Genomic DNA, 27115 nt, shown 5'->3' on the forward strand with positions numbered 1-27115 from the left:
GGATCCATCATTCTATCCTCATGTAAGATGAAATCTAACACCTCAACATAATAGTTTAGTTAAAAACATCAAACTAGCAGCAGGGACTTTGGGCAGTGGAAGGGTGGTCGACCCATAATCTTAAGGTTGCAGGTTCGATTCCCGCCTTGCACACCCATGAGCCGAAGTGTCCTTGGGCAAGACACTGAACCCCACCTTGCCTCTGGTGGTAGGCTGGCGCCTGTGTTTGGCAGCGGAGCGACCACCAGAGTATGAATGTGTGTGTGACTGGGTGAATGGGTCTGTGACTGTAAAGCGCTTTGTCCTTGTAGGAAGAAAAGCGCCACATAAGTATACGCCATTTACCAGCAGAGACTTTTATTTTCCAAATTAAAAATATGTTTTATTGATGTTTATCCTAAAAGCACAATGTAAACTTGAATTTATTTAACTTTTGTATGGTTTATTTCACCAAATAATGTAATTTTCCAGACATGGTGGCCAACATTAGCAATCTGCAGATGGAAGTGAAGGAGCTAAAGAAACACTCTGAAGGTGAGAAACATTAAAAACACCTAAATCATCTATATATTTTTTTTACCTCACTTATTACGATGGCCGACAGGGTTCACACTACATATAAAAGAAACAACGCAACGAAATTACCCGAAGCACAATAACATAACCGCAGCATTAGCATTTACCTCAGCACAACGGAAATGAGGACTTTTTTTTTTTCTACCAGCGAAAAAACCCCCAATTCAGTTTCAATCTAATCGGCATTTTATCTTTTGTATGTAGTGTGAGCCCTGTCGACCACCGTAAATTATTAATCTTATATTTATTTCATGCAAACTGGGCTAAACAGGATTTCTAACTGAGCTAAGGTTAAAGGGATCCATTAACACAGTGGTCCCCAACCACCGGATCGCGGACCGGTACCGGGCTGCGTGACACTTGGCACCGGGTCGCGGGAAATTTTGGCACCGGGACCCACAGAAAGAAAAAATAATTTCCATTTTATTGTTTTTTTTCCCAAAAAAAAACCCCATTTCATTTTGAAAAGTGACCGGATTCTCTCTGTTACATCCGTCACACTTAACGCACGTCAAAGTCGCGACACCAATGCCTGTGCATGTGATGTGCTGTTGTTGGTGTGACGTTACGATTATTATTATTATAATATTATTATTATTAAACAGTGGATTTACGTTCATTATTATTATTGTTATTATTATTACTAAAGAGAAAATACCACCCCCGATCTACGGTAAACGTGTCTTGCTTTGTACCGGTCCATGGTGACAAAAAGGTTGGGGACCACTGCATTAACACACTGTCCTCTGGATAATCCGTCTATGAAAAGCAGACTAACTGTTTTAACTGAATTATTAGTTTCCTGTCGCTGTTTGTCTTTATGTCTGGATAAAGTGTTTGACTCTGTTCTTGCATTAATTGCATTGATGGTCCTCAGAAGATCAGGTCCAGATGTAACACTCGGTAAGGAAGGCAGAATGGCACAATCAATACTTTGCATTGAGCTCAGCTCAGTACAGAGCTTATGTATGCTGTGGTTGATTGAGTGAATTAGAGTCAGCTATGTGGCAACCAGGAGACAGCGGTCCTGATGTTTCTTTCTGGCTGGCGTGTGGCACATCTTACGGTGTGGTAGCCAGGGCCTTTAACATGCCACTGTCCACTGTGAGGGACGTTGTCCACAGGACAGCAGACCACGTCATCCGGCATCCCATGGAATGAACTACCATTAGTCACCTCTGGTTTTCAGCAGCTCGCTGGGTCTTCGACCTTCCTAAAGGTCGTGGGGAGCATCGATGGCTGCCACATAAGAATAATGGCCCTAAAAGAAAATGCATGTTGTTATTTTAAAAGGGAGCTTTTTTATTCCATTCAACTGCAGGCTGTACGTGACTCTAATGCCAAATTTATAGATATTTTTGTTGGGAATCAAGGATCAATCCATGATTCACAGGTTCTACTAAAAAGCCCAATTGATGTAAATCAAACATTACCCACCTGAAGGATCCTTTTGGGTGATGGTGGGTATCTCTGCATTGCCCATCCCATCATGCTGCTGACACCTTACAGCAGGGGTCGGGAACCTTTTTGGCCAAGAGAGCCATAAACGCCACATATTTTTAAATGTAATTTTGAAAGAGCCATACAATAATGTAGCGTCCCTTACCCACACTGAGGCACGGAGACTTAACCTCTTTTAAGGTTCTTTATTCTGGTTACTGCAGACCACAACAAACGCCGTACAATTAATTCAGCAACTCCTTATTCTCGCCCGCCGAGACGAGAGAGAGCGCTTCTCTCAACTTTTTATTCCCCTGCTCCCGCTCCAGTCCTCCCATTTCCCTTATTCGGCCCATAGCTGAACCTCATTGGTCCAAACTCCCTAACAACAGGCTGAGCGACAGAACTGAGGGCCAATCAGATCACTGCTTGATCGATGCGTTCGATGAACTCCAGAACTTTTAACGAGGCCCGACAGCCAAGTTAAACTCAGTCCGCGACAATATTTTTAAAACTAAAAATACAAATGAATGTGTGCATTTGATGTAATTTTAACACTTTTAAAGTACAATAAGTCTGTGGATTCTTTTTAATAACATCGTTATGCTGTTGCTGATAAATGATGAGTATTTCTCGTGGTAGTTTTGCTGATGGTCTAGTCTGGTTGATACGTGGTGAGTTTCTGCTTCATGCAGGCGTTGAGACTTTAAACGTGATCGTAGGTCTGAATGTTCTGTAGATGTGACAAAGACTGATCACATGCAGACATGGAGCCAAACACACACTCACGCTGCAGTGAGAGACGGGCAGCGGGTTTACGTTTTTACTATCCCTGCGCGATTCACCTGCTGCCCCCCCCCCTCCCCCCCCTCTTCCTCACACATCCCGTCCCCGCATCTGCGCGCTCTTCCTCAGAGACGGGAGCGCGCAGTTTTAGGCACGGCAATTCACAGGTTTCCGGGCGGTACAAACTCTGTAAAATAATAGATGATAGTAAACTGATAGTTTTCTCTCCAAGCACTGCTACTACTGCGCGCCTCTGGCATCGCATCGCGCCCGAGAAGGACTGGTCTAATGAAAAAAAAAGTATGATTAAAGATTTGTCTGCGAGCCACATGTGACCATCAAAAGAGCCATATATGGCTCGCGAGCCATAGGTTCCCGACCCCTGCCTCACAGTGAACCCATGAGGAATGTGGTTGAGGCCCGTTACAACCAGAACACGCTCTGTGGTGGAGAGAGCATTTGGCATGATTAAGATGAGGAGGGGAGCAATATTTCTGGGGGCACTGGAAGTAAAACCAACCTTTGCAATGAAAATCATTGCCTGCAGTTCAATCCTGCACAATCTGTGCATCAGCAAAGGGGACTGCTGGGAGCAACAGTTGGACGACACCAGGCACATGCAGGACGAGCAAAGTGGCGTCCGTCTGCGAGGACAAATCTCTGCTTTCCTTTCAGCTCAAACTGTGTCTCACATGACTCTAGAGGACCATCGTTATTGTTAATATGTATAAAAAGATGTTAACATATATAACGAAATAGTAAATATGAACATTTGATATTTATATGAAAATCCTTTAGAGATTTATTCTTAAAAATGGCTCAGATTTAAATAATACATGTAAATAATTCATTTTTGTCCATGCATTAATTAAACAAATTGCAGAAAAACAATGACGAAGTTACATTTTTTGAACTATATTTTCAACTTAAGTATGTTAGCTTAACAGACTCTCCTGTTGCTCTTCCTCCCTTCTTGCTCTTTCCTCCTCTCTTCTGGCTACTTCAACAGAAACCTTTACCCCAATATGACAACGATTAACAGTTTAATGATAAATAAAGACAAACCTGAGCATCGATCCATACTGGTTTTTCGTAGAGACTTCTGGGAAATTTCTATTTGAAATTGAACTGTAGATTCCGACACCTCTACAAAATGGCGACCGCACTATATAGTGCACTACATAGGGGTTAGGGTGGTAATTTGGACACAGGGTTAGGCTCTTTAGAAGTAGATGAGGCAGTATTTCTAAAAAACCAGGAGGAAGCCATACTTCCAGGCCTGGAGTTTGACCCCCCTGCTGTACACCTCCCCTACACATTCATATTCCATCCAGGCTGTTTGGTTCCACTGGACCAGAGGTTCAAACAGTCTGGACAGTGAATGTCCTGTGTGTCTTCACTCTGTCTTCCTCCTTTCTGATGCAGAATATTTCTGAAAATAAATGTGAATTGTGTAAGGGTACACTTGGGTGTTAATAAATTTAGTTTAGGACATTTCTGATATGGTGCCTCTGACAGACTCCTCCCCCTCTCCTCTCCGCTTGGCTCCTGATTCATCCCAGCTGCGACCACTTGCCTCATCGCCTCATCCGCCTTCATAAGGACTTCCAGGATCATCATTCTTCGCCAGTCCGTTGCCCCTGATGGTGCATAGCTGGTCATCACGTCTCGTTCATGTTACCTTGTTACGTCAAGCCTGCGCCTAACTTCTGTCTCTATTTACCTCCAGGAATCCATGTCCACCAGTGGTTGCCAGAATCAGCCTCAGTCCAGAGCTCTCCCTCTGTCTTTTCCTGCTGGTCACACCTCGAGCCTCTGCTCCTCCAACGTCGACTCCTTCCGTAGGCCTGCTGAAGAATCCAACAGTGACGCCACCGAAGTTTGCTCTTTTCGTTCGTTGGGAACTCAAGATCCTGCTCTCGATCTCTCACCTACCTGTTAATTAAAACACCTTTCCTGCCACGCTCGTCCTCCTCTGTGTTTCTTCTGGGTTCCAGCGTCTGGGTCGAAAAGTGTTCTGTAGCCATGACAATTTCATTTATGTATTTCTTCTTTTCTGGCTGTACATGAGTTTCCTGTTCTCACCTAAAGACTAAAAACAGAAAAAGTGTTGCATCTTGACTTGACTGTTTTTATCTCTGAACCCCTACCCTCCCTCTCCCGCAGCCAGGGCTGCTTAAGCAGGCTGCTGAGCCTGAGCTCCTGGCTCCAGTCTGCTTCCAGCCCGAATAAGTTTGTTTTTATTGACAATTTTAATCTTTTCTGGAACAGACCCTCATTTTATAAAACTGATGTGATTCACCCCAGTCCACTGGGCAGCAATATTTTAGCTGCAAACATCAGACACTCTGTCCAGACATCACCGGCCCCCATCATGCCCCCACCAGTCCAAACCTCCTCTTAATCTGTCCAGACATCGGTCTGTGGAAGTGACTGACTGGATGTGGGATCACCCCCCCCACATTATCCAAGAAACGGCTTCAACTATCAACAGTGATTCCTTTCCACAACCTGCTGCCCCCCCAGTCTATCCCATTAAGACCATTATTACAGACAGGTCTTCCATGAGGGGAAGTGCAGGGAGAAAAGCAAATATTATCTGGCTTCGTCCTCTAAAGGAAACACAAAAACCTGAGGAGGCAGCTTCCACAACCCCCCCCCCCCCCCCCCCCCCCTTTTAACATGGCACTTTTTAACGTTCGATCTTTGTACAACAAAACATTTACCATAAATGATTTTATCCAAGATTATAATATTGATGGTCTCTTTTTAAATGAGCACGGATGCATCTACTGTTCTCACAGAGGCCTCTCCACCCAATTTTAGTTCATTTTTTTCAACCAGGGAGGGCAGAAAGGGTGGGGGTACTGCATCTATAATGTCCAACTCCTTTGCAGCAAAGCTTTGAACATCACGCCTTTGTTTCAAATATGAAACGGGTGGAAGTAAAAGGCAGTTTTCTGCATCACAGTATACAGACCACCCAAACCAAGCTCTGTTTTTATTGAGGACTTTTCTAAATTTCTAGCATCTGTCCACACTTCCTTTAACATGATTTTAACCTGCATATAGACAGGAAGTCAGACTATTGCACCTCTCAGTTCTTGGACTTGTTCTCCTCTCTTGATTTTGAACACGTCATGCAGCGACTCACCACAGGGGGCGCACTCTTGACCTCGTCATCAGTCATGGTTTACCTACCAGTGTGTCCACTGTTGTGGACCTGGCTGTCTCTGACCATTACTGTGTGCTTTTTAACATCACTGGTTTTATAAAACAGGAGACCTCTGTGAGAACGGTGAAGAAACACTACTTGACTCCTGAAGTGGTGGAAACATTTATTACATCTGTTCGCTCCAACTCTCCACCTGTCTTACCAGCCTCCTGTGATCTACTTGTTGAAAGTTTTAATAGTAAATTTAAATCCAGTCTTGATCCAGTTGCTCCACATTTTTCCTGCTGCCTTTAAAACTTCAGTGGATAAACCGTTACTACAGAAACCAATTCTGACCCTTCAGTTTTTAATAACTACAGACCTGTGTCCAATTTGCCATTTTTAAGCAAGATTTTAGAAAAACTTGTTTTTATTCAGCTGAATGAGTTTCTCTTACAAAACAACATTTTTGAGATAAACCAGTCTGGCTTTAGAACGAACCACAGAACAGAGACAGCCATGTTAACAATCGTTAATGATGTCAGATGTGCCTTGGATTCAGGTCAGATCTCAGTACTAGTTCTACTAGATCTAAGTGCAGCTTTTGATTCTGTTGATCACCTGATCTTTGTAAACAGACTTAAAATTCTTGGCCTTTCAGGGACTGAAAGCTAAGAACATTTTCAAGCTAAGAGAGAGAAACAGTTTCTGAAGCTACAGGAACTTTCATTAAGTCATTCAGAAACATTCAGAAACCTGGGTGTTATCTTTGACTCTAAGCTGACTTTTATCCCACATATAAAACAGGTGGTTGAAACTGGTTTTTATTACTTATTAGAAATCTGGCTAGAGTCCGCCCCCTACTCTCTCTTGCTAATATGGAGATGCTAATGCATGCTTTTATTATAATTAATGTTGATTATTGTAACGCCCTGCTTGCTGGTCTTCCAAAAACAAACATTAGGAACTTTCAGCTTCTCCAGAACTCTGCTGCACAAGTTCTTACAAAGACCAGGAGGCGGGCTCACATCACCCCAATTTTAAAATCCCTGCATTGGCTCCCCATATGCTTCAGGATTGATTTTAAGATACTTTTAACAGTTTTTAAATGTCTTAATGGTCTTGCGCCTTCTTATTTATCAGATCTTTTAGTAAAGTATGAACCCTCGCGGAGCCTGAGATCCTCTGGCCTGGCCTGGTCTGTTAACCATTCTGTTTGTAAAAACTAAAACCTATGGAGAAGCTGCGTTTCAGCACTATGGCCCCCGTTTATGGAACAGTCTGCCAGAGGACCTGAGAGCCGCAGAGAGCATTGATGCTTTTAAGAAAAGGCTCAAGACCCATCTCTTTAACCTGGCTTTTAGCTAATGCTTTATTACCTTTATTTATTTATTTATTTATTCAGTTATTTATTTATATGTTTTTTATTTATTTATCAATTTTATCTTCTTTTATGAACTTGAACTAGATAGAAGCTGTTTGTTATTTTCTACAGACCAAACCTGAGTCTGAACTGCTGCTCTAAGTTGGCTCGTTTTCATGTCATTTATTACAGTTTCCTGTTTATCTGAGTCATTTTAACTGATATTTAAATGTGATGAAGTTGTTGATAGATGACACCTTCATTTCTCTGAACAATTCACCAGAAACTAAAATACAACCTTCCTTTAAGCACTATTTTGGAGAAGTCAACAAAAAGAAATAGAAAAGATAAAACATGTTTGTAGTTACATTACTAAACAGTTAAATCAATGCACAGATCAGAAACAGAAAGATTTAGAAATGTTTTTCTCACAGATCCAGTTTTTGTTGTTTCCTCTGTTTTGTTGTTTCCATTTCCCGTCAGCACTTAAGAACACTGCATTGTTGGATTTTGCATCTTTTGAAGACTTCTCATCCCAGAACCTGTGATAAAACATTCTGTTTACCTCTAGTCTAAATTCAGTTCATAATCTGGTCTGAATTATGATGTTACAAACATTTTCTGTATTTTTTTAAGGATTTCACACATTTACAATCAGGCTCAGTCATAAAGAATGAATTTAGTAACGTTGTAAAAGAAACAAAGTCTTACGTTTCTGTCAGTGGTGATCCATCCACCCATTTCCATTCATAATTATCTGATGACTCTTCAGCAAACAGACCGATCCAGGATTCTGCTTTCTGATTCAATGCAGAAACAAACTCCTAGTAAAGAAAAGAAAATTTCTTTCTTAATACATTCTCTCCATCTTGGTTTCCTTTCAAACTAAATGTCCAGTAAAAAAATGTCTGGTCTTTAGGATTCATCTGTTCTGGATAATTGTCCTAAAAACTGAGAGAAAGTTCATCTGAGGAACAAAATCTGACTTTCTTTGATGCAGATTTCTGTTCATTTAGTTTTTGCTTCTTGTTTTGTCTTCAGGGCCAACAGTCCATTTCTACTGAATCCCAGTTTAGCCTATTTGGAATTGAAGACATTAGAAGTGGGAAAAAGAGTTTCTGTGTTCCATCACAACGTTTCTTTGAAATGTTGCTGAAAGACAAACATGAAATCTGAGTTGTTGAGGAGAATTTCAGCTGGAATCCATCAGCATCCAGACAACATCAGCACACATACAGGTGGAGAATCCAAGACACAAGAAGCTGGAAGGAACTAGTGTGAACACACCCACCTGTTCCTCTTTGCTGTTTACCACCACCAGATCAGATCCTTCATCCTTACAGAAATCCCTGCTGTCATGCCAATCTTTCTCCTCAGTAGATTTATAGTAGCAATTGCATCCAATTCTCTTCCATCCTTCAGGACACCGATTACCTTTGAAGACTGATATAGAAAAATCCTGCAGGGTTTACTTTCTGGTTTCATCTGTATTTTCTACTAAAACTTTCCAGTTCAGTTCAAAGGTAAACATGATCCAAACAAACTGATATCATCCATTAGTTTTCAGTCTTTTCTCACCTTCAATCTGATTTTTCAGCTGTTTTATTTCATCCAAAAGAGTTTTGTTGATGCCTGAAAGACAGTAGAAGACCATTTATTATTGATTTGTACTTAAATGAACAATCACATGGCCTTCAACAGATACCAAGCAATCTTCACTTTAGTGGGGGGGTTGGTCATGATGCAGAGGGGGAGCAGTTTAGGCAGGTTTGATTCCCAATCTGCCTGCACATGTGTTCAAGTGTCCTTTGGTAAAACACTGACCCTCAGGTTTTGCTGTCATGGTGAAGAGGACCTGGCTGCAGACATCAACGTCCAGAACCAGAAGTCCTGGACCAGAACTGGAATTACCCCCACATCACTCAAAAAACTTGATTGGAACTGGTGACCCTAACAGTTTTTATTTTACCATTTCATTTCTAAGCACTTTTGGGTTACCATGCGGGTAAGTCGTATAATTTCTGCTTCCTCAAATGATGTGAGGAGACAAATCAGTAAAAAACAGTGCTTCTAGAAGAAAACTGGAAAATCAATGAATAGTCATTCAGAAATTCAAACCAATGATGACCTGATTGGCAGGAAGGTATCAGAAAGTCATTGAAACAACTGCAGATTTGTATCCAGGCTTTCATCAATCCATTCTGGGGAGTGGGAGTGCTTCCAGACTCCAGTTGGCTCATCCGTGCTCCAGTTCCTGACCGTTTACCTCGCCTTTGCTCCACTCCTACACCTGGCTGTGGATCCTGCCTATGGCTCATCTCTGGCTCGTCTCTGCTCTGTGCCTGACCGAGTACCTCGTCTCTGCTCCTGCTCCTACACCTGGCTGTGGTTCCTGTCTCCGGCTCGACTCGCGCCTTTGACTGTCCCCCCAACCACAGCTGGATGAAGCTCGTCTGCTGGACTTTATATATGTAGTTGTAGATTTAGATAAGTTAATTCTTCTCTAAGAATTCTGGTAAATCGCCTGTCCGTCCTGGGGGAGGATCCCTCCTTCATGTGGACACCCCTGAGGTTTCTTCGTTTTTTCCGGAATCCGTTTTTTTTGGGAGTTTTTCCTTACCGCGAAGGGGGGTCTAAGGGCAGGGATGCCAGTATAGCTTAGTCAGTTTGTTAGTTCATTTTAGTATTTTCCTATTGAACTCTTTGTATTCGTGATCCTTTTGAGTTCATGTTTTACTTCGAAGCTCATCGAGACGACTGTTGTTGTGATTTTGGGCTATACAAATAAAATTGAATTGAATTGAATTAGAAAACATGAACAAAGAACAAATATGCAACATTTGGAAATGGAGAAGTTTTACCTGAAAGTTCAGTCTGCAGGTGATTGTTTCTGGTTTTCAGTCTGTTGTTTTCCAAAGACACCAGAGGATCTGTAACAGAATCACTTTGATATGTACCAAAATAACTTATTTTATGATTTTTATAAGATGTTGTCATGGTAACAATAACATTACTGTTAGTGTTTTTTTCTCTTCTGTATCTAAAATAAAACTGACTTAACAAAAAACAAATTTAATAATGTATCCTTTTTGTAATGATGTTGGACCTGATATTCACAACACGTGGAGGTCAGTATATCCGGAACGTGTCTCTGTTTATTGCACCATGTTCGTTCTCTTCTTCCACGTACATGCAACCCGAACCATACAAAACAGACTCCCCCTAGTGATCGGAGTCAAGCAAGCACCGTACATCACACTTTTAAGCTTAACTGGGGTAGAAACATGTTTAACCCATTTCGCAAGTGTTACAAAAAATTGAGTAAATGAGGTGAAATAAAGATGGTTTAGGTGTTTTTAATCTTTCTCACCTTCAAAGTGTATCTTTAGCTCCTTCACTTCTCTCTGCAGATTGTTAATGTTGACCGCCATGTCTGGAAAATTGCATTTTTTGGTTAAATAAACCAAAACAAGTTTATTTAAATTCAAGTTTACTTTGCTTGCTTTGAGGATAAAAATCAATAAAACATCTTCTTAAATTGGAAAATAAAAGTCTGCTACCGGTTTGAAGTTTTTAAATGAACTATGATGTGGAGGTGCTACATTTCTGACATGAAAAAAAACAAATATATATAAAAACCACAAAAAGATAGAATTACCTAAAAACTGAATGAGATATTATAAAATAAAATGTTCAATTTTTACAGCGAGTCATGAGTCCAGCCAGAATCAGAAAACAGAAAACTCCCAAAAAACTTGAAAACTCTGAAACAGTTTCTTCTCTCAGCCTGAAGATTCTTCTGCTTCTGACAGTCACAGTTGTAGTTCATCTTATTGCATTAATTCAAGTCTGAGCTAAAAGAGACTTTTGGAAAATTATGAAGTTAGACAGGATGTTTGTATTGCAGAAAGTGTCAGGAAAGTCATTTAAACAACTGCAGATTTGTATCCAGGCTTTTCTAAATGCATTCTGCATCTTGTCTGCTCCGTATTTCATGCTGGACTTAAGCCGGATATCAACCTTAAGTAGTCTGGAGAAATTCCATCACATGCTGGAAATCAGCTAACTTAACTAGTCTATTCAGGAGGATCCATGTGTCATGGTGCCTCCGGTTGTCCTCTCCTCCTCCCTCCCTTCTCTGCGTTCGTCCAGATTGGATCCAGCTGTTGGCATTTCACCTCATCACCTGCACCTGTATTTAAGATGGCTCCGGTATAGTATTAATCGCCAGTTCGTTTCCCACTATGGTGCATACATGGTCGCATCAACGTTCAATCTGTTTTGTTCATGCTCAAGACTAACTCTAGCTCTTGATCCGCCCACAGAGATCTGCCCTCCACATTTGGCAACCTGGGTTCAGTTCCACGTACCTTACCTTCAAGACTGCCTTACCTGCCACAACTCCAGCCATGGCATCAACTCCAGTTCTGCCGCAACCCCGTTCACCTTCAGTCCACATCACTCCAAGATCCAAGCCTCCTCGCTGGTGACGACTCTACCGACCCGCTTGCCAACGTCCATGAACTCATTTAAACTCCCTTAACGTCTAAGCCAGGTGTTTGATCATTTCGGGTTCCAGCGCTTGGGTCTGTTCTCGGCACAGCTAATCATGAGCTAATCATGACAGAACGAACTGGCCACACTCAGACCCAGCTGATCCAAGAGATCTTTACATCACGGTTTCACAGCAGGAAGCTTTCCTGAATTTACATGCCAATGCCTTAGCTCGGATGTCGGTTGTTCAACAGGATTTGTTTCATCGTATGGATAGCATCTCCCGGACATTGAAGGACCTAACTAGTCATTTGACTACAACTCCCAAGAGTACCACTCCACTTCCGTGCTCAGCAAACATGGCGGCCACCGCATCCGCCTAGTCATCGGAGAATTTCCACCTACAACCGGAACCCTTCCACGGGGAAGTAAAAGACTCTTTAGGAGTTTTGTTACAATGCCAACTAATTTTTCAACAAGCACCCAAATAGTATCAGCCCGATCATAGCAAGATAACTTGAATTGTAAATGTAGCACCTCAAATGCTGCGTTGGACCAGAATAGTTCTAGGTTCAGAGGGGCAGTTGAAAAGACTAAATTAAATAAATAACCACAGACCACAATTATGATTTTTTAACTTATTTATAAATGGATGGGAATTAACAAAAACAATTTCAAATAATTCCAGAACATGAACAATTAAACCTGATAACCCAAATAAAATTTGTGTAGAAAGAAAATTGGTTAACCCCGGGGTTGGTCAAATTTTACCTTGCAAGGTTTTCAGAAAAATACTCTTTAGTAAAATGAACTTTAATGTTTCAATTTTAAACCTGATATACCAGGTTGGTTCACAAAAAAGTAATGCAATAAAAATAAAGTCCTCTTAACCAAAACAATATCTCAAAAAAGAAATATAAGTCTGTTCCGTCCTTGAGCAGTTCTTTTAGGTCCCGGCGACTAGGCACCTGTGGAATTAAGGTAGTCACTCTCCTACCACGATTGAACGCAATGTTCAATTTCTCCTTTGAGGCAATCAAAGTTCCAGGGCTCTTTTGAAGTTGGTTCCGTTCAGACTCCAGTTGGGTGGCTCGCCATCACCATACTTCCTTCATTTGCTGCGGTGTGGGAACTTGGCATTCGCGACGGTGGTGAATTCACACAATGAAAAAACCTGACCAAGTCCTTTGTGAATGTGAAACAAAACAGAAACTTGTCATCTGGGAGGCAATATCTCAAAGATAGCCGTCTTTCTTTCAAGAGAAAACATAAAAGAACGGGGACAACTTGCTCACGTTCTCTCAACTGTCTGAGGTCCAGCTCACAGATCTCACAACTGACGTATCCCTCCACGCATGTTCGTCTGTCCTTCTCAACCTACAGCGCCATCTACAGGATAAAAAAAAAAAAAAAAAAACATCTCACACTAGTTCTAGTAACCTGGGCTACATAAACTCCCTGCACTCAAAAAAAAAACATTGAAGCCCCTCTTTCATGTAACACAATAAAATTCTGTTTGTTTTATTTAAAAAATATTGATTTTAAAAGAATGTATCTACATTTAATTGACCTAACACAAAATGTATTAATATTTTCCCCTATAACTCCAGTTATCCAAAATAATTAAGTTCAAGTAAGGGGCGTGCTGTTGAATGCTGTTTTCCTTTTTTTCTTTATTCATTCTTTTTGCCGTCTTACGGCTACAATTTTTCACCTATTTTAATCTATTAAAATGTTCAACTCTTTCGTCTAATGCCTGGTATGACTTTTGGTCCTTCAAATCCTTCGACTTTTAAAGAGAGAAAACGTTAGTTCATATTTTCCACATAAAAAACGTACTGTGGCATGAAATCGTTTCAACTCGGCTTCTCCCAATAAGATGATACACGACAAGCCTCATTTATGGAAATAATGAATCTATTTGTTTATACCGGCGGCTGTAAGTTGTCACAAAAATGTTAGTTCAGTGGATTAGTTAGTGGGTTTCACATACAGAGGTTCAGTGTTTGAGGCCGGCTACAGACTGCTGTTGCTTGGTTTTTTGCCTTGCCTTTCTTAATAAAATTGAGTTGGACTAACTCAATTATATTTTGTTACATGGAAGAATTTTCTTTGAGGTGGGGTTGCTCATATTTATTGGATGGAAATCCTGCCCACAATTAAATTGAGTTCATCCAATGCGTTATTTCTTTGAGTGTGCGCAACAAAGCTGTGCAATGGGCTCAGGCATACTTAACTTCTAATCCTATTTTTGTCAGTTATCATTCAACAAATTCCTGGATCATTGACTTCCGCATTTTGGCTGTAGAAGCTGGGTGGCAGGAGAAAGCTCTAAAGGGGATTTTTTTATCAGTCTCTCAATGAAACAATAAAAGATCATCTCTGCTCTCAACCTGAGGCTCAGACTTTCGAAGATTTGGTTTCTGCAGCTCTTCGTTCAGATGCTCGCCTAAAGGACAGACAAGCAGAAAAGACCCACATCATTCTACAGGACACCTCTTGGAAGACAGGGAAGAACCCTTGCAAATCAGCCACTCCAAGTTGACTCCGGAGGAAAATCAGAATGGAAACAAGAACCACTTTGTCCCGCAATGTCTTCTACAGAAAATCTTGCTAAAAGACAGGTCGCAGGGGGTAAGGAAGATGATTCATCTCTGTTGAATTTTATCTTTGTACCTGTCAAAATACATCTACAGACTGAAGTTCACGAACTGCAAGCTCTGGTTGATTCGGGCGCCGAGCAGAGCCTAATTCGATCAAGATCTGGTCTCTCAATTATCCATACCCACGGAATTATTGGACACTCCCGTTAAAGCTGCTGGACTAGGAGGCCAACTTCTTTCCCGGATCACTCATCGCACCAGACCTATCCACCTCACCACTTCTGGTAACCACCATGAACATCTACAGTTACTTATCACTAATACTCCTCAGATTCCAATTGTTTTAGGTTTCCCCTTGTTAAAGTTGCATTATCCACAATTAGATTGGTCTCAACGCCAAATCACTACATGGAGTTATTTCTGTATGGCTAATTGTCTCCAGTCTGCAGTCCCCACTGTTGCTTCCACTTCCTGTCACCAGGAAGAAGTTGACTTATCCAATGTTCCCACCTGCTATCACGATCTCCAAGCCGTATTTAGTAAAACCAAAGCTAACTCATTACCACCCAATAGACCCTACGGCTGTTCCATCAACCTTCTTGCAGGGGCTAGTTTACCTAAGGGCAGACTATTTAATCTATCTGTACCTGAAAAAGAGTCGATGGAGAAATATATTCAGGAAGGTCTTGCTAATGTTCATATTCGCCAATCTGTAGACTACAGAGAACTCAACCAGATCACTGTAAAAGATAAATATTCCTTACCACTCCTCAATTCTATTTTTGATTCCGTCCAAGGGGCATGAGTGTTTTCCAAACTCTACTTATGTAATGCGTGTCACCTCATCCGCATCAAGGAAGGTGATGAATGGAAAACTGCTTTTAACACTCCCCTTGGGCATTTTGAGCATCTCGTCATGCTGTTTGGCTTAACTAATGCCCCTGCAGTCTTTCAGCATTTAGTCAATTATGTCCTCCGGGACTTTGTGAATCGCTTTGTCTTTGTATATCTTGACGATATACTTATTTATTCTCGTGATCATGACCAACATAAAATTCATGTTTGGCGTGTGCTGGAACGACTTTTGAAGAACAGCCCTGTTGTTAAAGCAATAGAATAGAATAGAAAGAGACTTCAACAGTTTCTGGGTTTCGCCAATTTTTATCGGTGCTTAATCCATAACTACAGTCAGATCGCTGCCCCTCTAACCAAACTTCCCTCCCCTTTAAGATCCTTTTGCTGGGACTCTGCGGCTCAAGAGGCCTTCGACAAACTGAAGACTGTTTGTTTCTGCTCCCATATTAATTCAACCTGATCCCTCCTGTCAGTTCATCGTTTAGGTCAATGCTTCTGATTCCGGTGTGGGGGCAGTGCTCTCTTAAAAAGAGACAACTTCGGGAAAGTTAAAACCTTGCGCCTTTTTCTTCAAGAAACTGAACATCAGCTAACAGAACTATGACATTGGAAACAGAGAACTGCTAGCCATTAAACTTGCACTGAAGCAGTGGTGTCATTGGCTGGAGGGAGCAACTCATCCATTCACTGTCTGGATTGACCATAAAAACCTGGCTTATTTACATTCAGCTAAAAGGCTTAATTCTCGTCAAGCCCGTTAGTGCTAATTTTGCGACGGATTTGATTTCACCATCACTTACCGACCCGGAAGGTGTAACACCAAACCCGACGCCTTGTCACGTAAATTCAGCTCTACCAACAATAACACGGATGCCACAATTTTACCCTCTACCTGCATTGTAAGGAACCTCACCTAGGAGATTGAGACACGTGTTCTGCAAGCACAAGGTGAGGAACCTGATCATGTGCCTTGTCTCCCTGGAACTTTGTATGTCCCCACATCTCTTAGATCTGACGTCATCACTTGGGGATACTCCTCCAAGATTTCCTGTCATGCTGGCATCCACCGGACCCTAGCTCTACTACGTAGTCGTTTTTTCTGGCCTACTATGGAGAAGGATGTTTGTCAGTACATCGGAGCCTGCTCCACATGTGCACAATCCAAGTCATCCAACTCATCCCCTTCCGGCCTTCTCCATCCGTTGTCCACCCTCAGTAGTCCTTGGTCTCACATTTCCTTGGATTTTGTTACCAGTCTGCCAGATACTTATGACAATACTGTTATCTTCACCGTTATCAATCGGTTCTCTAAATCTGCTCATTTCATTTCCCTTCCTCAACTCCCCTCAGCTTTGGAAACAGCTAAAATTCTGGTCAGCATGTATTCAGATACCATGGAATCCCCACTGACATTGTTTCCGACAGAGGTCCTCAACTTATTTCCCAAGTTTGGAAAGCCTTCTGTGTTGCCCTAGGGGCCACCACTAGTCTTTCCTCAGAATACCATCCTCAGTCCATCGGGCAAGCAGAACGGGCTAACCAAGAGTTGGAAGCTGCTTTCTGTTGCGTTGCTGCCCAGAACGCTTGGGATTGGTCTTCTGACTTGGTCTGGATTAAATATACTCATAACTCACTTCCCTCTTCCACCAGGAATCTCCCCATTTGAGGCCTGCCTTGGGTACCTACCACCGCTGTTTCCATCCCAGGAAGTCGATGTGGCGGTTCCCTCAGTCCAAGAACACCTTCACCGATGCAGGCGCATCTGTTGGCAGAACAGGGACGCACTCCTCAGAACCAAGGAAAACAATTGTAGAGTCGCCAATCGACACAGGGTGGTAGGACCCACATACCAACCTGGACAAAAGGTATGGCTCTCATCTATGAACATTCCAATCCAGTCCACGTCACGCACACTTGCACACCGGTTCATTGGTCCTTATGAGATTGAGAAAATCATCAACCCTACCTGCGGTTGGCTCCGACTACCTGCAGCCCTCAAGATTCATCCATTGTTCCATGTCTCCCAGATCAAGCCGGTCAGTGACAGTACAAATATGCAACATTTGTAAAAGGAGAAATTTTACCTGAAAGTTCAGTCTGCAGGTGATTGTTTCTGGTTTTCAGTCTGTTTTCCAAAGATAACAGAAGATCTGTAACAGAATCACTTTGATATGAATCAAAAGAAGTTCTTTTATGATTTTTATAAAACGATGTCATCGTAACAATAAAATTACTGTTAGTGTTTTTTTTTCTTCTGTATCTTAAATAAAACTGACTTAACAAGAACAAATGTAATAATGTATGCTTTTAAGCTTAAAGGCCCGTTCACACCGGGACGAATTTCGCCGGCGATTTTCGCCGACGTTTAACGCCTCGTGACTAAACAAAGGGCACCAATGAGAGTGTGCACACCGACGCGAAAAAACGCCACGCGTCAGTGCGTCAAAAACAAAAAACGCCTCGGGTTCGTTTTTTTTTTCGACGCGTCGCGTCGAAATCTATTCGACCAATGAGAATGGCGCTTTTGCACACGTGTCTGGAGCTTCTGAAGTTACAGTAAAACATAACTTGGGGGCGCTCAAACACAAAACTGCCTTGCTGAGCACACATACCAGCGAAGAAGATAGACGCCAAGTAGCGTCTACACAGCAGCGAAGAAATAATGACGGACATTCTAAAATATCCCCGAACCAAGCACCAGTTGGAACAACTGGTGCTTGAAATATTCACGTTTTCTTTGTATGATTCTGACAAGCGTGTAAATACTTGCTCTCTTCTTCTGAGGGAAAAGCGACTTTAAGAAGCGTAAAGTTGCGCAGCGCCACCTTGTGTACAGGAGTATTTCTGTTTACATTAAGCGCCATCTAATGTCAGGGAATGAAATTGCATGTTCGCTCGGCTCATCGTCAGCGAAAATCGCCTGGGTGTGAACACAAAAAACGTGGCGAAAAACGCTGGCGAATAACGCCTGGCGAATATTCGTCCCGGTGTGTACTGGCCTTAACTGGGGTAAAAACATGTTTAACCCATTTCGCATGAGTTACAAAAAGTTGAGTAAATGAGGTGAAATAAAGATGGTTTAGGTGTTTTTAATGTTTCTCACCTTCAAAGTGTATCTTTAGCTCCTTCACTTCTCTCTGCAGATTGTTAATGTTAACCACCATGTCTGGAAATTTGCATTATTTGGGTAAAAAAAGTTGAATTAAATTCAAGTTTATATTGTGCTTTGAGGATAAACATCAACAAAACATATTCTTAAATTAGAAAATAAAAGTCTGCTGCTAGCTTTTAAATGAATTATGATGTTGAGGTGTAAGATTTCTGACATGAAAAAACAAATATATTTAAAAACCACAAAAAGATAGAATTACCTAAAAACAAATATTAGATGTTAGAAATAAAATGTTGAATTCTTACAGCGAGTCATGAGTCCAGCCAGAATCAGAAAACAGAAAACTCCCAGAGAAAACTTGAAAACTCTGAAATAGTATTTTCTCTCAGCTTGAAGATTCTTCTGCTTCTGACAGTCACAGTTGCAGTTCATCTTATTGCATTAATTCAAGTCTGAGCTAAAAGAGACTTTTCAAAAATTATGAAGTTAGACAGGACGTTTGTATTGCAGAAGGTATCAGGAAAGTCATTGAAAACACTGCAGATTTGTATCCAGGCTTTTCTCAATGCATTCTGCATCTTGTCTGCTCCGTATTTCATGCTGGACTTAAGCCGGATATCAACCTTAAGTAGTCTGGATAAATTCCACCACATGCTGGAAATCAGCTAACTTTAACTGTAGTCCATTCAGGAGGATCTATGCTGGGAAAAAGCTTCAAAACAAGAGTTTAAATGAAGGAAAAGGGTTCAGTGTTGTGGTGTTGATGGTTCTATAATATTCTCATCTTAGTTTGTTCTTCAGCTCCTTAAACAGAATGAATCTGATCATTTGCAGTCGTGCTTTGACTACAGACACTCTGAAAGATTAAAATAAATATTGACAAAAGTAGATGATAAATGTGAAACCAGCATTATTTGGACAGAAAGTTCCCCAATTCATGCTGGACAGGGCTCTGTGACTATTTTGGTCACACATGCGGCTGGATTTTTTTGACGATACACCTAAAAAAAGGAAATAAAGACTATACAAAGCCTCAGTTAATACTGTTGTTTATAAGTTTCCTTTGAGTTTCCTTGACTCTGTTTACCAGTTTGTAAGTTCATCATTTTCAGGCTATTGATGCTAATTTTTAAAATGTCAGAAAACTTACAAGTATGTTAAAAAAGTTAGTCTGCTTTTTATAAACGGGTTACCAAGAGGACAGTGTGTTAATGGATCCCTTTAAACGTTACTGTCTCTATCAGTTAGAAATATTTTTAAACCAGTTTGATTGGAATAAAAAAAGTTTAATAAATTAGATGAAATCAAATAATAAAAATAAGGATGGTTTAGGTGTTTTTAATGTTTCTCACCTTCAGAGTGATTCTTTTGCTCCTTCACTTCCATCTGCAGATTGTTATTGTTGACCCACGTGACTGGAAAATTGCATTATTTGGTGAAATAAACCATACAAAGTTAATTCAATTTAAGTGTACATTGTGCATTCTTTTTAATTTGTAAAATAAAAGTCTGAGCTGCTAGTGTCATGGTGCCTGGCAAACTCCTCCCCTTCCAGCTCGACTCTGATGTTCCTGATTGCCACCAGCTGCCATCACTCTCCTCATCTCTGCTGCAGCTTCAAAAGGAGATCCAACGCCACTACTCGACGCCAGTTTGTTACCCCTTATGGTGACTGTTCTGGTTCTACGCTTCGTTACTACTTTGTTCTAAGTCTCTGGCTCCTACTAATTCTATGTTCCCTGTCTCAGGATCCAACCACTCACGAATGATGGACCTTTCATTCTACGGTTCAGGAGATCGGAAACCCTCGGCACCCGCTAACAGCTTCAAGAACCCCCCAGCCATGCCACAGCCACGTCTAGTCTAGACCCACTTCAATCAACCATCTTCACCTCTGGAGAACATAATAAATCCTTTCTCAGCATCTCCTTACCTGTCTTCCTTCTGGATTGCAGCATCTGGGTTCCTCATCCTTGCGAGATCATGATAGAACAAACTGGCCATGTTCCGGACCCAGCTGATCCAGAGGGACTTCGTTTTGCCGTCAGCCAGCAAGGCATCGCCCAGGGCCGCCAAGCCGACGCTCTGTCGCAAGTATCCTCTGCCCACAGGAGCTTTTTCGACATCTGGACGGCCTAACGCAACTATTGATGAACTTAACAGCCCAAATTTCTACCCCCTCAGCGCCACTTCCGCTTCCGGTCCAAACCCTGAAAACTATCGCTTACAGCTGGAACCATTCTTCGGGGACGTCGAAGCTTGTGGGGGGTTCCTGCTGCAATGTAGTCTCCTGGTCCAGCAAGCTCCAAGGTATTATGACTCCGACCTCAGCAAGATTACCTTGATCATAAATTCACTCCGCAATAAAGCGCTGCAGTGGGCTCAGGCTTTCCTGCCCGCCAATCCTGTCACCCACCTAACATACGAGCACTTCATTAATGAATTCAGGCTGGTTTTTGACCAACCTCGTAAGCGGGAGGAAGCCTCACGGAAGCTTCTTGCTCTTAAGCAGCGAAATCGGTCAGTGAGCGACCACGTCGTAGACTTAGGAATCCTTGTGGTGGATCAAGGCTGGACGGATCCAGCACTGAGAGGGGTATTCTATCAATCTTTAAATGAAGCCATTAAAGACCGGGGGGTCAGCATCTCTCAGTTATTACCCATCGCACTAAGCCTGTGTTATTAGTTTCCTCTGGCAATCATAGAGAGCTTGCCCAGTTCTTCGTTACTGAGACCCCTCAGAATCCGGTCATTCTGGGGTTTTCCTGGCCTCTGCGCCATAACCCGCAATTCGATTGGGTTCATCAGCATATTATCGGTTGGAGCGAGTTCTGCCTCGCTAATTGTCTGCAATCCGCGGTTCCGCCTGTTCACTCTGCCTCTGTTAGGACTCCGGAAGAGATTGACCTGCCCAACGTGCCTAGCTGCTACCACGATCTACGCACCGTCTTCAGTAAAGCTAAAGCCGACACCTTACCACCCCACCGTCCTTATGACTGTTCTATCACGTTATTAGACGGTGCTCCTCTCCCTAAGGGAAGGCTGTTCAATCTCTCAGGCCCCGAGAAAGTAGCTATGGAGAGTTACATCCAAGAGGCGCTTTCGTCTGGGCACATTTGTCCTTCATCTTCTCTTGTCGGCGCAAGGGGGGTTTTTTGTCTAGAAGAAGGATAAAACCCTCCGACCTTGCATAGATTATCGAGAATTTGATCAGGTCACTGTTAAAGATGACTATTCCCTTCCGCTCCTCAGCTCAGTCTTCGATTCCATTCAGGAAGCACGCATCTTTTCTAAGCTTGACCTACGTAACGCTTACCATCTCGTTCGGGTCAAAGACCACTATGAGAATCTCGTCATGCCTTTCGGGTTAACCAACGCTCCTGCCGTGTTCCAGCGCCTTGTAAATGACGTCCTTCGGGACTTCATCAACCGCTTCGTCTTTGTTTACCTGGACGATATACTTATCTACTCCAAACATCCTGACCAGCATCAAGACCACGTTCGTCAGGTACTCCAATGGTTGTCCGAAAATAAGCTTTTTGTCAAAGCCGAAAAATGTCAGTTTCACTCCATGCTCAACCCCTTCTTAGGCTACATTTTCGAGGCAGGTAGCATTCGTCCCGATTCCGCTAAAATTGAGGCAGTCTCCAAATGGGAACCTCCTTCCACGCGTAAGAAACTCCAGCAATTTTAAGGGTTCGCCAATTTTTATAGGCATTTTATTAGAAATTACAGCGCCATCGCGGCCCCCCTTACGCAACTCACCTCCACTGCTCGGGCCTATCATTGGAACGATGCTGCCCAAAAAGCCTTTGATACCCTCAAGAACCTCTTAGTTTCTGCACCCATATTAATACAACCTGACCCGGCTAGACAATTCGTGGTCGAGGTCGAAGCGTCCGACTCAGGGGTCGGGGCAGTATCATCTCAGCGTGAAGAAGCCTCTGGCAAACTAAAGCCCTGTGCTTTCTTTTCTAAAAAGCTGTCCCCAGCTGAGCGCAACTATGATGTGGGCAATCATGAACTACTCGCTATTAAATTAGCATTGGAAGAGTGGCGCCACTGGCTGGAGGGTGCGGTTCATCCGTTTATTGTTTGGACAGATCACAAGAACCTTTCATACCATCGCTCCGCCGAGAGACTTAATTCCCGTCAAGCCCACTGGTGCCTATTCTTTGATCGTTTCAATTTTACCATAACATACAGACCAGGAAGCCTCAACGTTAAGCCTGACGCCCTCTCACAGAAATACCGCTCCTCTGAAGACCAGGACAGCTCCACGACCACCATCATCTCCCTAACCTGCATCGTTGGAAACGTCACTTGGGACATTAAAAATAAAGTCATGCAAGCTCAAGGTGAGGAACCCGATCACCCAGAACCTCCTGACGGAACTCTTTATGTACCCCAATCCCTCAGGTCCGATGCCATCACATGGGCCCACGCCTCACGTAATGCCTATCACGGCAGGGTCACCAGGACTCTCTGCCTCCTCCGTCGGTGGTTTTTATGGCCATCCATGACTAAGGACGTTAAGGAGTATGTAGCCACCTGTACCACCTGCGCTCGCTCCAAAACCTCCAACTCACCACCGTCTGGTTTCCTCCATTCGCTGTCCACTCCCAGCCGCCCCTGGTCCCACATCGCTCTGGACTTAGTTACCGGTCTCCCTCCTTCAAAGGGTAACACCATAATCCTCATGGTCATGGACCGTTTCTCTAAATTTGTCCATTTTATCCCGCTCCCACAGTTGCCCACTGCCAGCGAAACCACGGAGCTCCTAATCCAGCAAGTATTTCGTCACCATGGAATCCCTATGGACATAGTCTCGGACCAGGGACCCAGTTTGTCTCCCAAGTTTGGCGGGCATTCTGTGGTGCATTAGGGGCCACGGTCAGCCTGACCCCAGGTTATCACCCCCAGTCTAGTGGGCAGGCTGAAAGAACTAATCAAGAGCTGGAAACATCACTACGTTGCCTCGCTGACTGGAACTCCTCCAACTGGTCCAGGTATCTGGTTTGGGCGGAATACATGCACAATACCCACCCCTCTTCTGCCACAGGCTTGTGCCCGTTCGAGGCAGCTTTGGGATTTTCGCCACCGCTGTTCCCTTCCCACGAGCTGGACCTTGCTGTCCCCTCGGTTCAGGACCACCTCCGCCATTGCCAGAGCATCTGGCACCAGACCAAGGCAGCTCTGCTCCGCACTAGGGAGAACAACTGCCGTACGGCAAATCGTCATCGAGTGGTGGGTCCTACTTATTATCCTGGTCAGAAAGTCTGGTTATCGTCACGCAATATTCCCATCCAGGCCACCTCCCGCAAGCTCACTCCCCACTTCATTGGTCCTTACATGGTGGATAAGATCATCAATCCCACCTATGTCTGTCTCCAGCTCCCGGCAGCCCTCAAGGTCCATCCTACATTTCATATCTCCCAAATCAAGCCTGTTGTTGACAGCGCGCTTTGCCCACCGTCTGCTTCCCCTCCACCCCCCCGGCTCATCAACGGTGCCCCAGATTATACAGTCAGCCGGATTTTGGACGTCCGCAGCCGGGGTCGCGGCCACCAGTTCCTCGTGGATTGGGAGGGCTGCGGTCCTGAGGAACGCTCTTGGATCTCCCGTTCCCTGATCCTGGACCCTGCCCTCATCTCTACCTTTTATCGGGCCCACGCGGATCGGCATCCTGGACCGCCTGGAGGCGGTCGTTGAGGGGGGGGTACTGTCATGGTGCCTGGCAGTCTTCTCTCCCCGGCAGTCTCCTCCCCCCTCCAGCTTGACTCTGATGTTCCTGATTGCCACCAGCTGCCATCACTCTCCTCATCTCTGCTGCAGCTTCAAAAGGAGGTCCCACGCCACTACCCGACGCCAGTTTGTTACCCCTTATGGTGACTGTTCTGGTTCTATGCTTCGTTACTGCTTTGTTCTAAGTCTCTGGCTCCTACTAATTTTTAGTTTCCCTGTCTCAGGATCCAACCACTCACGAGTGACGGCAACGCGAACCTTTCATTCTACGGTTCAGGAGATCAGAAACCCTCGGCACCCGCTAACCGCTTCAAGAACCCTCCAGCCACGCCACAGCCACGTCTAGTCTAGACTCACTTCAATCAACCATCTTCACCTCTGGAGAACATAATAAATCCTTTCTCAGCATCCCCTTACCTCTCTTCATTCTGGGTTGCAGCATCTGGGTTCCTCATCCTTGCGAGATCATGACAGCTAGTTTGAAGTTTTTAACTAAACTATGATGTTGAGGTGTTAGATTTCATCTTACATGAGGATAGAATGATGATCCCAGCTGACAGGACTGTACACAGCACCAACAGACGCCATTGTTCACCTCTGCAGAACCTTTTCTGGACTTTAGGACACGTCTCTGTTTGTGGAGCTATGAGAGAAAAAATAAAAAGGGATTTTGTCTTCCAGAGAAGAATCCATTGTTCTATGATCAAAAACTCATGATCAAAATCTAAAGACCAGTTAAGAAAATGCAAAAATGCTCATTTATCACAGCTGAACCTTAACAAGGTTCTAGATCGAGCTTCAAAATGTATAAAAGAAAGAGGAGCTATAGAAGACATATTTCTAGTTGCAGATTTAAATGATCAAAAGTTTAAGACCACAGCCTTTAAAAGACAGAATTTGCTTTTAAATTTGCATGTTATTTGATAAGAAATCATTCTGTCAGGATCTCTTAATGGCAAAAAGCTCAATTTCTTTAAACGTTGCAGGACTGTTGAGCTTCATAAAATGATCATTTTAAATTCTTCAAAGGATCATGATGGTTTTTCAGTTAAATGATTCTTCATAATGTGCTTTTATTACAGTTATGTTTATTATTAAGGGCCTGCTCTGCTTGATCATATGTTTTTAAATCGGTGTGGTCAGACGACACTGAAGTTGGCTTGCGATTCATAGCTTTTGATTCGCGAGGTCACTAAAGGGACACTCCGCTGCATTTTTCGCATTAAGATCACACAAAAACCGGGTCCTGTTCACAAACCGCTGGACCTGGACTGCTCAAACCTGGATTCCTGAATCTTAATGCGAAAAATGCAGTGGAATGTTCCTTTAGTGACCTCGTGAATCAAAAGCTATGAATTGGAAGCCAACTTCAGCGGCCGGACACACGGAGAAAGCAGTAACGTCATCGCCCCGCCTCCTCGCTGGAAATGCTTTTTCTAAATGATTATTGATACAATGTTGGCAGGGTGGATGTGAAAATGCAAATGCAATCCCCTCTTTGCATTTTCGTTTTAATTATGACACAGAATAAGCGGTTTTAAGTATAAAATGAAAGCATTTTGAAATATTGCTTTTTCATTTGAATTTTGAGTCATTTGATGCAGCTACATTTTGAAAATTAAAAAGCATTTCTGGTTTTGACTTTACTTTTTATTTATGCTACACAATCGCTTCCATACATTCTTACCTTGTTCTGGTGACTGAACCCCGGTGGTGTCCTCCAAAGATTCATATGCATCGTGGTAGATTTCCACCTCACAGTCCTCCCAGTCTGATGTGTCTTCTAGCTGCTTTCTGTTGTATCTGACCTTCTTGGAGAAATCTGGTTTGGCATAAATATCTGAGGCCATCTTAAGGCTGATGCAGTAGAAGAGGTGCTGCAGCTGTGTTATCACTCAGAGGTGGACTGAAGATGTTGCAGAAAGTGAAACATTTTCTGCATTTGAGCTGAAGACAGGATTTCCTGTTTAACTGTAAACATACTTCGAGGAAGTAGCAGCACTGAAGTCTAAAAACACTACACCTCCAGTTTTCTATTAGTTTTTCTGGTTTTCTATTAAATTGCATGAAAAACTCCTAAATAAGAATAAATGTGTTTTTACAAAAGCAAAGTATTAAACAATCTCTTGCTGTGTGCACAGGAAATGTTACTTTTTCTTGTTTTCTAATTTTCTAAAATAAACTAAACGTACTTTAGTTCTTCATATTTCACAGGTAGCTGCACTGTGGTGTAGTGGTTAGCACTCTTGCCTCTCAGCACCAACACTGTTGATACGTAGCTCACTTATAAAATCCTTATTTCCACATTCAGACACACAAACACATGGATTGTAGTCTCTCAGTGTCTGAAACAGTCAGGCTCAAGTGCAGCTGTTTATTCTGTTAAAGCTTCTTTATGCTTCATTTACTTTAAGGATGCTAGCATGAACTACAAAGGACAGCAGAGATTTTAGTTGTTGCAGATGATTTATATCATGTTGGAGCGACTTCAAGTAAACAGTACTATAAGTTCACTAAATGACTAAATCAACCTCTAAAATGGACAAATCTACACAATCAGCACAGAATCAAATACTTATTTCCTCCACTGTTGGTAAAAACCATTTCAGCAAAACTGCATAGATTGGAAAAATCCACCAAAATATAACCTTGAACAAAAATATTTTTTTCTTCTTCCTAGAAGTAATGATTTATAATGAACGTCTGCGATCTACTACTTTAGGGAAGTTGTGTTCAGTTTTTTCCATCTCTTCAGTTGGACTCTAACAGGAAATGGTTTCTAATGAAATGTGCTTTTAACAGTTTGGTCATTTCTAGATCCATTCCTTCTGTTTCTGAGAAAGACCAAACAATGCCTCTTTCTCTGCCTCTTTCTCTGACTTCACTCTCAGCCAACACACAGCTGAGCGTGACCGCCTCATTTATTTAGACCAGTGCTTCTCAATTATTTTTTGCCAGGCCCCCCCTAGGAAAAAGAACATGTTTCA

General features: G+C 42.7%; 2 protein-coding genes and 1 long non-coding RNA gene across 14 annotated transcripts in view; 1 reads left to right on the forward strand and 2 right to left on the reverse strand.

Moving 5' to 3' along the window:
• The window catches only part of LOC110015840 (CD209 antigen-like protein E), a 900664-nt gene that overhangs the window by 309675 nt on the left and 563874 nt on the right, over nt 1-27115 (forward strand). For 2 of the 7 annotated variants that reach the window (XR_002874105.1, XM_023959756.1), the window contains exons 2-4: nt 472-534; nt 4321-4448; nt 4532-4923. The exons of 1 other annotated variant lie outside the window; for it this stretch is intronic. Coding sequence is in view for 5 of the 6 variants with exons in the window: in XM_023959756.1 (XP_023815524.1) it covers nt 472-534; nt 4321-4403 (146 nt within the window). In the remaining variant the exon portion in view is untranslated. Of the gene's footprint in view, nt 1-471; nt 535-4320; nt 4449-4531; nt 4924-27115 lie in introns of those variants that run through there. 4 more of the 7 variants (XM_023959753.1, XM_023959752.1, XM_023959755.1 and 1 more) reach the window with 2 other exon arrangements.
• On the reverse strand, nt 432-2061 carry LOC110013556. Its single transcript, XR_002288704.2, has 2 exons — nt 2014-2061; nt 432-1837 (listed from the first exon to the last, which is right to left on the reverse strand). It is a non-coding gene; the product is annotated as an uncharacterized LOC110013556 (long non-coding RNA).
• LOC105357580 (CD209 antigen) lies at nt 4540-26080 on the reverse strand. 6 transcript variants are annotated; one of them, XM_023959733.1, is made up of 13 exons: nt 25816-26044; nt 24658-24771; nt 19736-19798; nt 18375-18437; nt 17356-17421; nt 10690-10752; nt 10181-10249; nt 8898-8951; nt 8611-8762; nt 8031-8143; nt 7752-7861; nt 4738-4819; nt 4540-4649 (listed from the first exon to the last, which is right to left on the reverse strand). In XM_023959733.1, coding segments are annotated over exons 1-12 (1032 nt in total). In that variant the 5' UTR covers nt 25979-26044; the 3' UTR covers nt 4540-4649; nt 4738-4817. The 6 variants fall into 6 exon arrangements, with proteins under 6 accessions (XP_023815501.1, XP_023815500.1, XP_023815499.1 ...); XM_023959732.1 differs by having other exon boundaries at nt 4540-4652; XM_023959731.1 differs by lacking the exons at nt 4540-4649; nt 4738-4819 and having other exon boundaries at nt 7435-7861; nt 25816-26078.

The sequence above is a fragment of the Oryzias latipes genome, chromosome 11 (assembly GCF_002234675.1).
Source record: "Oryzias latipes chromosome 11, ASM223467v1".
Lineage (NCBI taxonomy): Eukaryota > Metazoa > Chordata > Actinopteri > Beloniformes > Adrianichthyidae > Oryzias > Oryzias latipes.

Bases quoted from the DNA above. Each gene is read 5' to 3' on its own strand.
- LOC105357580 (XM_023959731.1), bottom strand. From the start codon at position 25,978: ATGGCCTCAGATATTTATGCCAAACCAGATTTCTCCAAGAAGGTCAGA. The intron at 8,144-8,610 runs GTGGGTGTGTTC...TTTCTTTACTAG, and splicing joins TAAACAGCAAAGAGGAACAG to GAGTTTGTTTCTGCATTGAA. The intron at 7,862-8,030 runs GTAAGACTTTGT...GTTTTATCACAG, and splicing joins GGATCACCACTGACAGAAAC to GTTCTGGGATGAGAAGTCTT.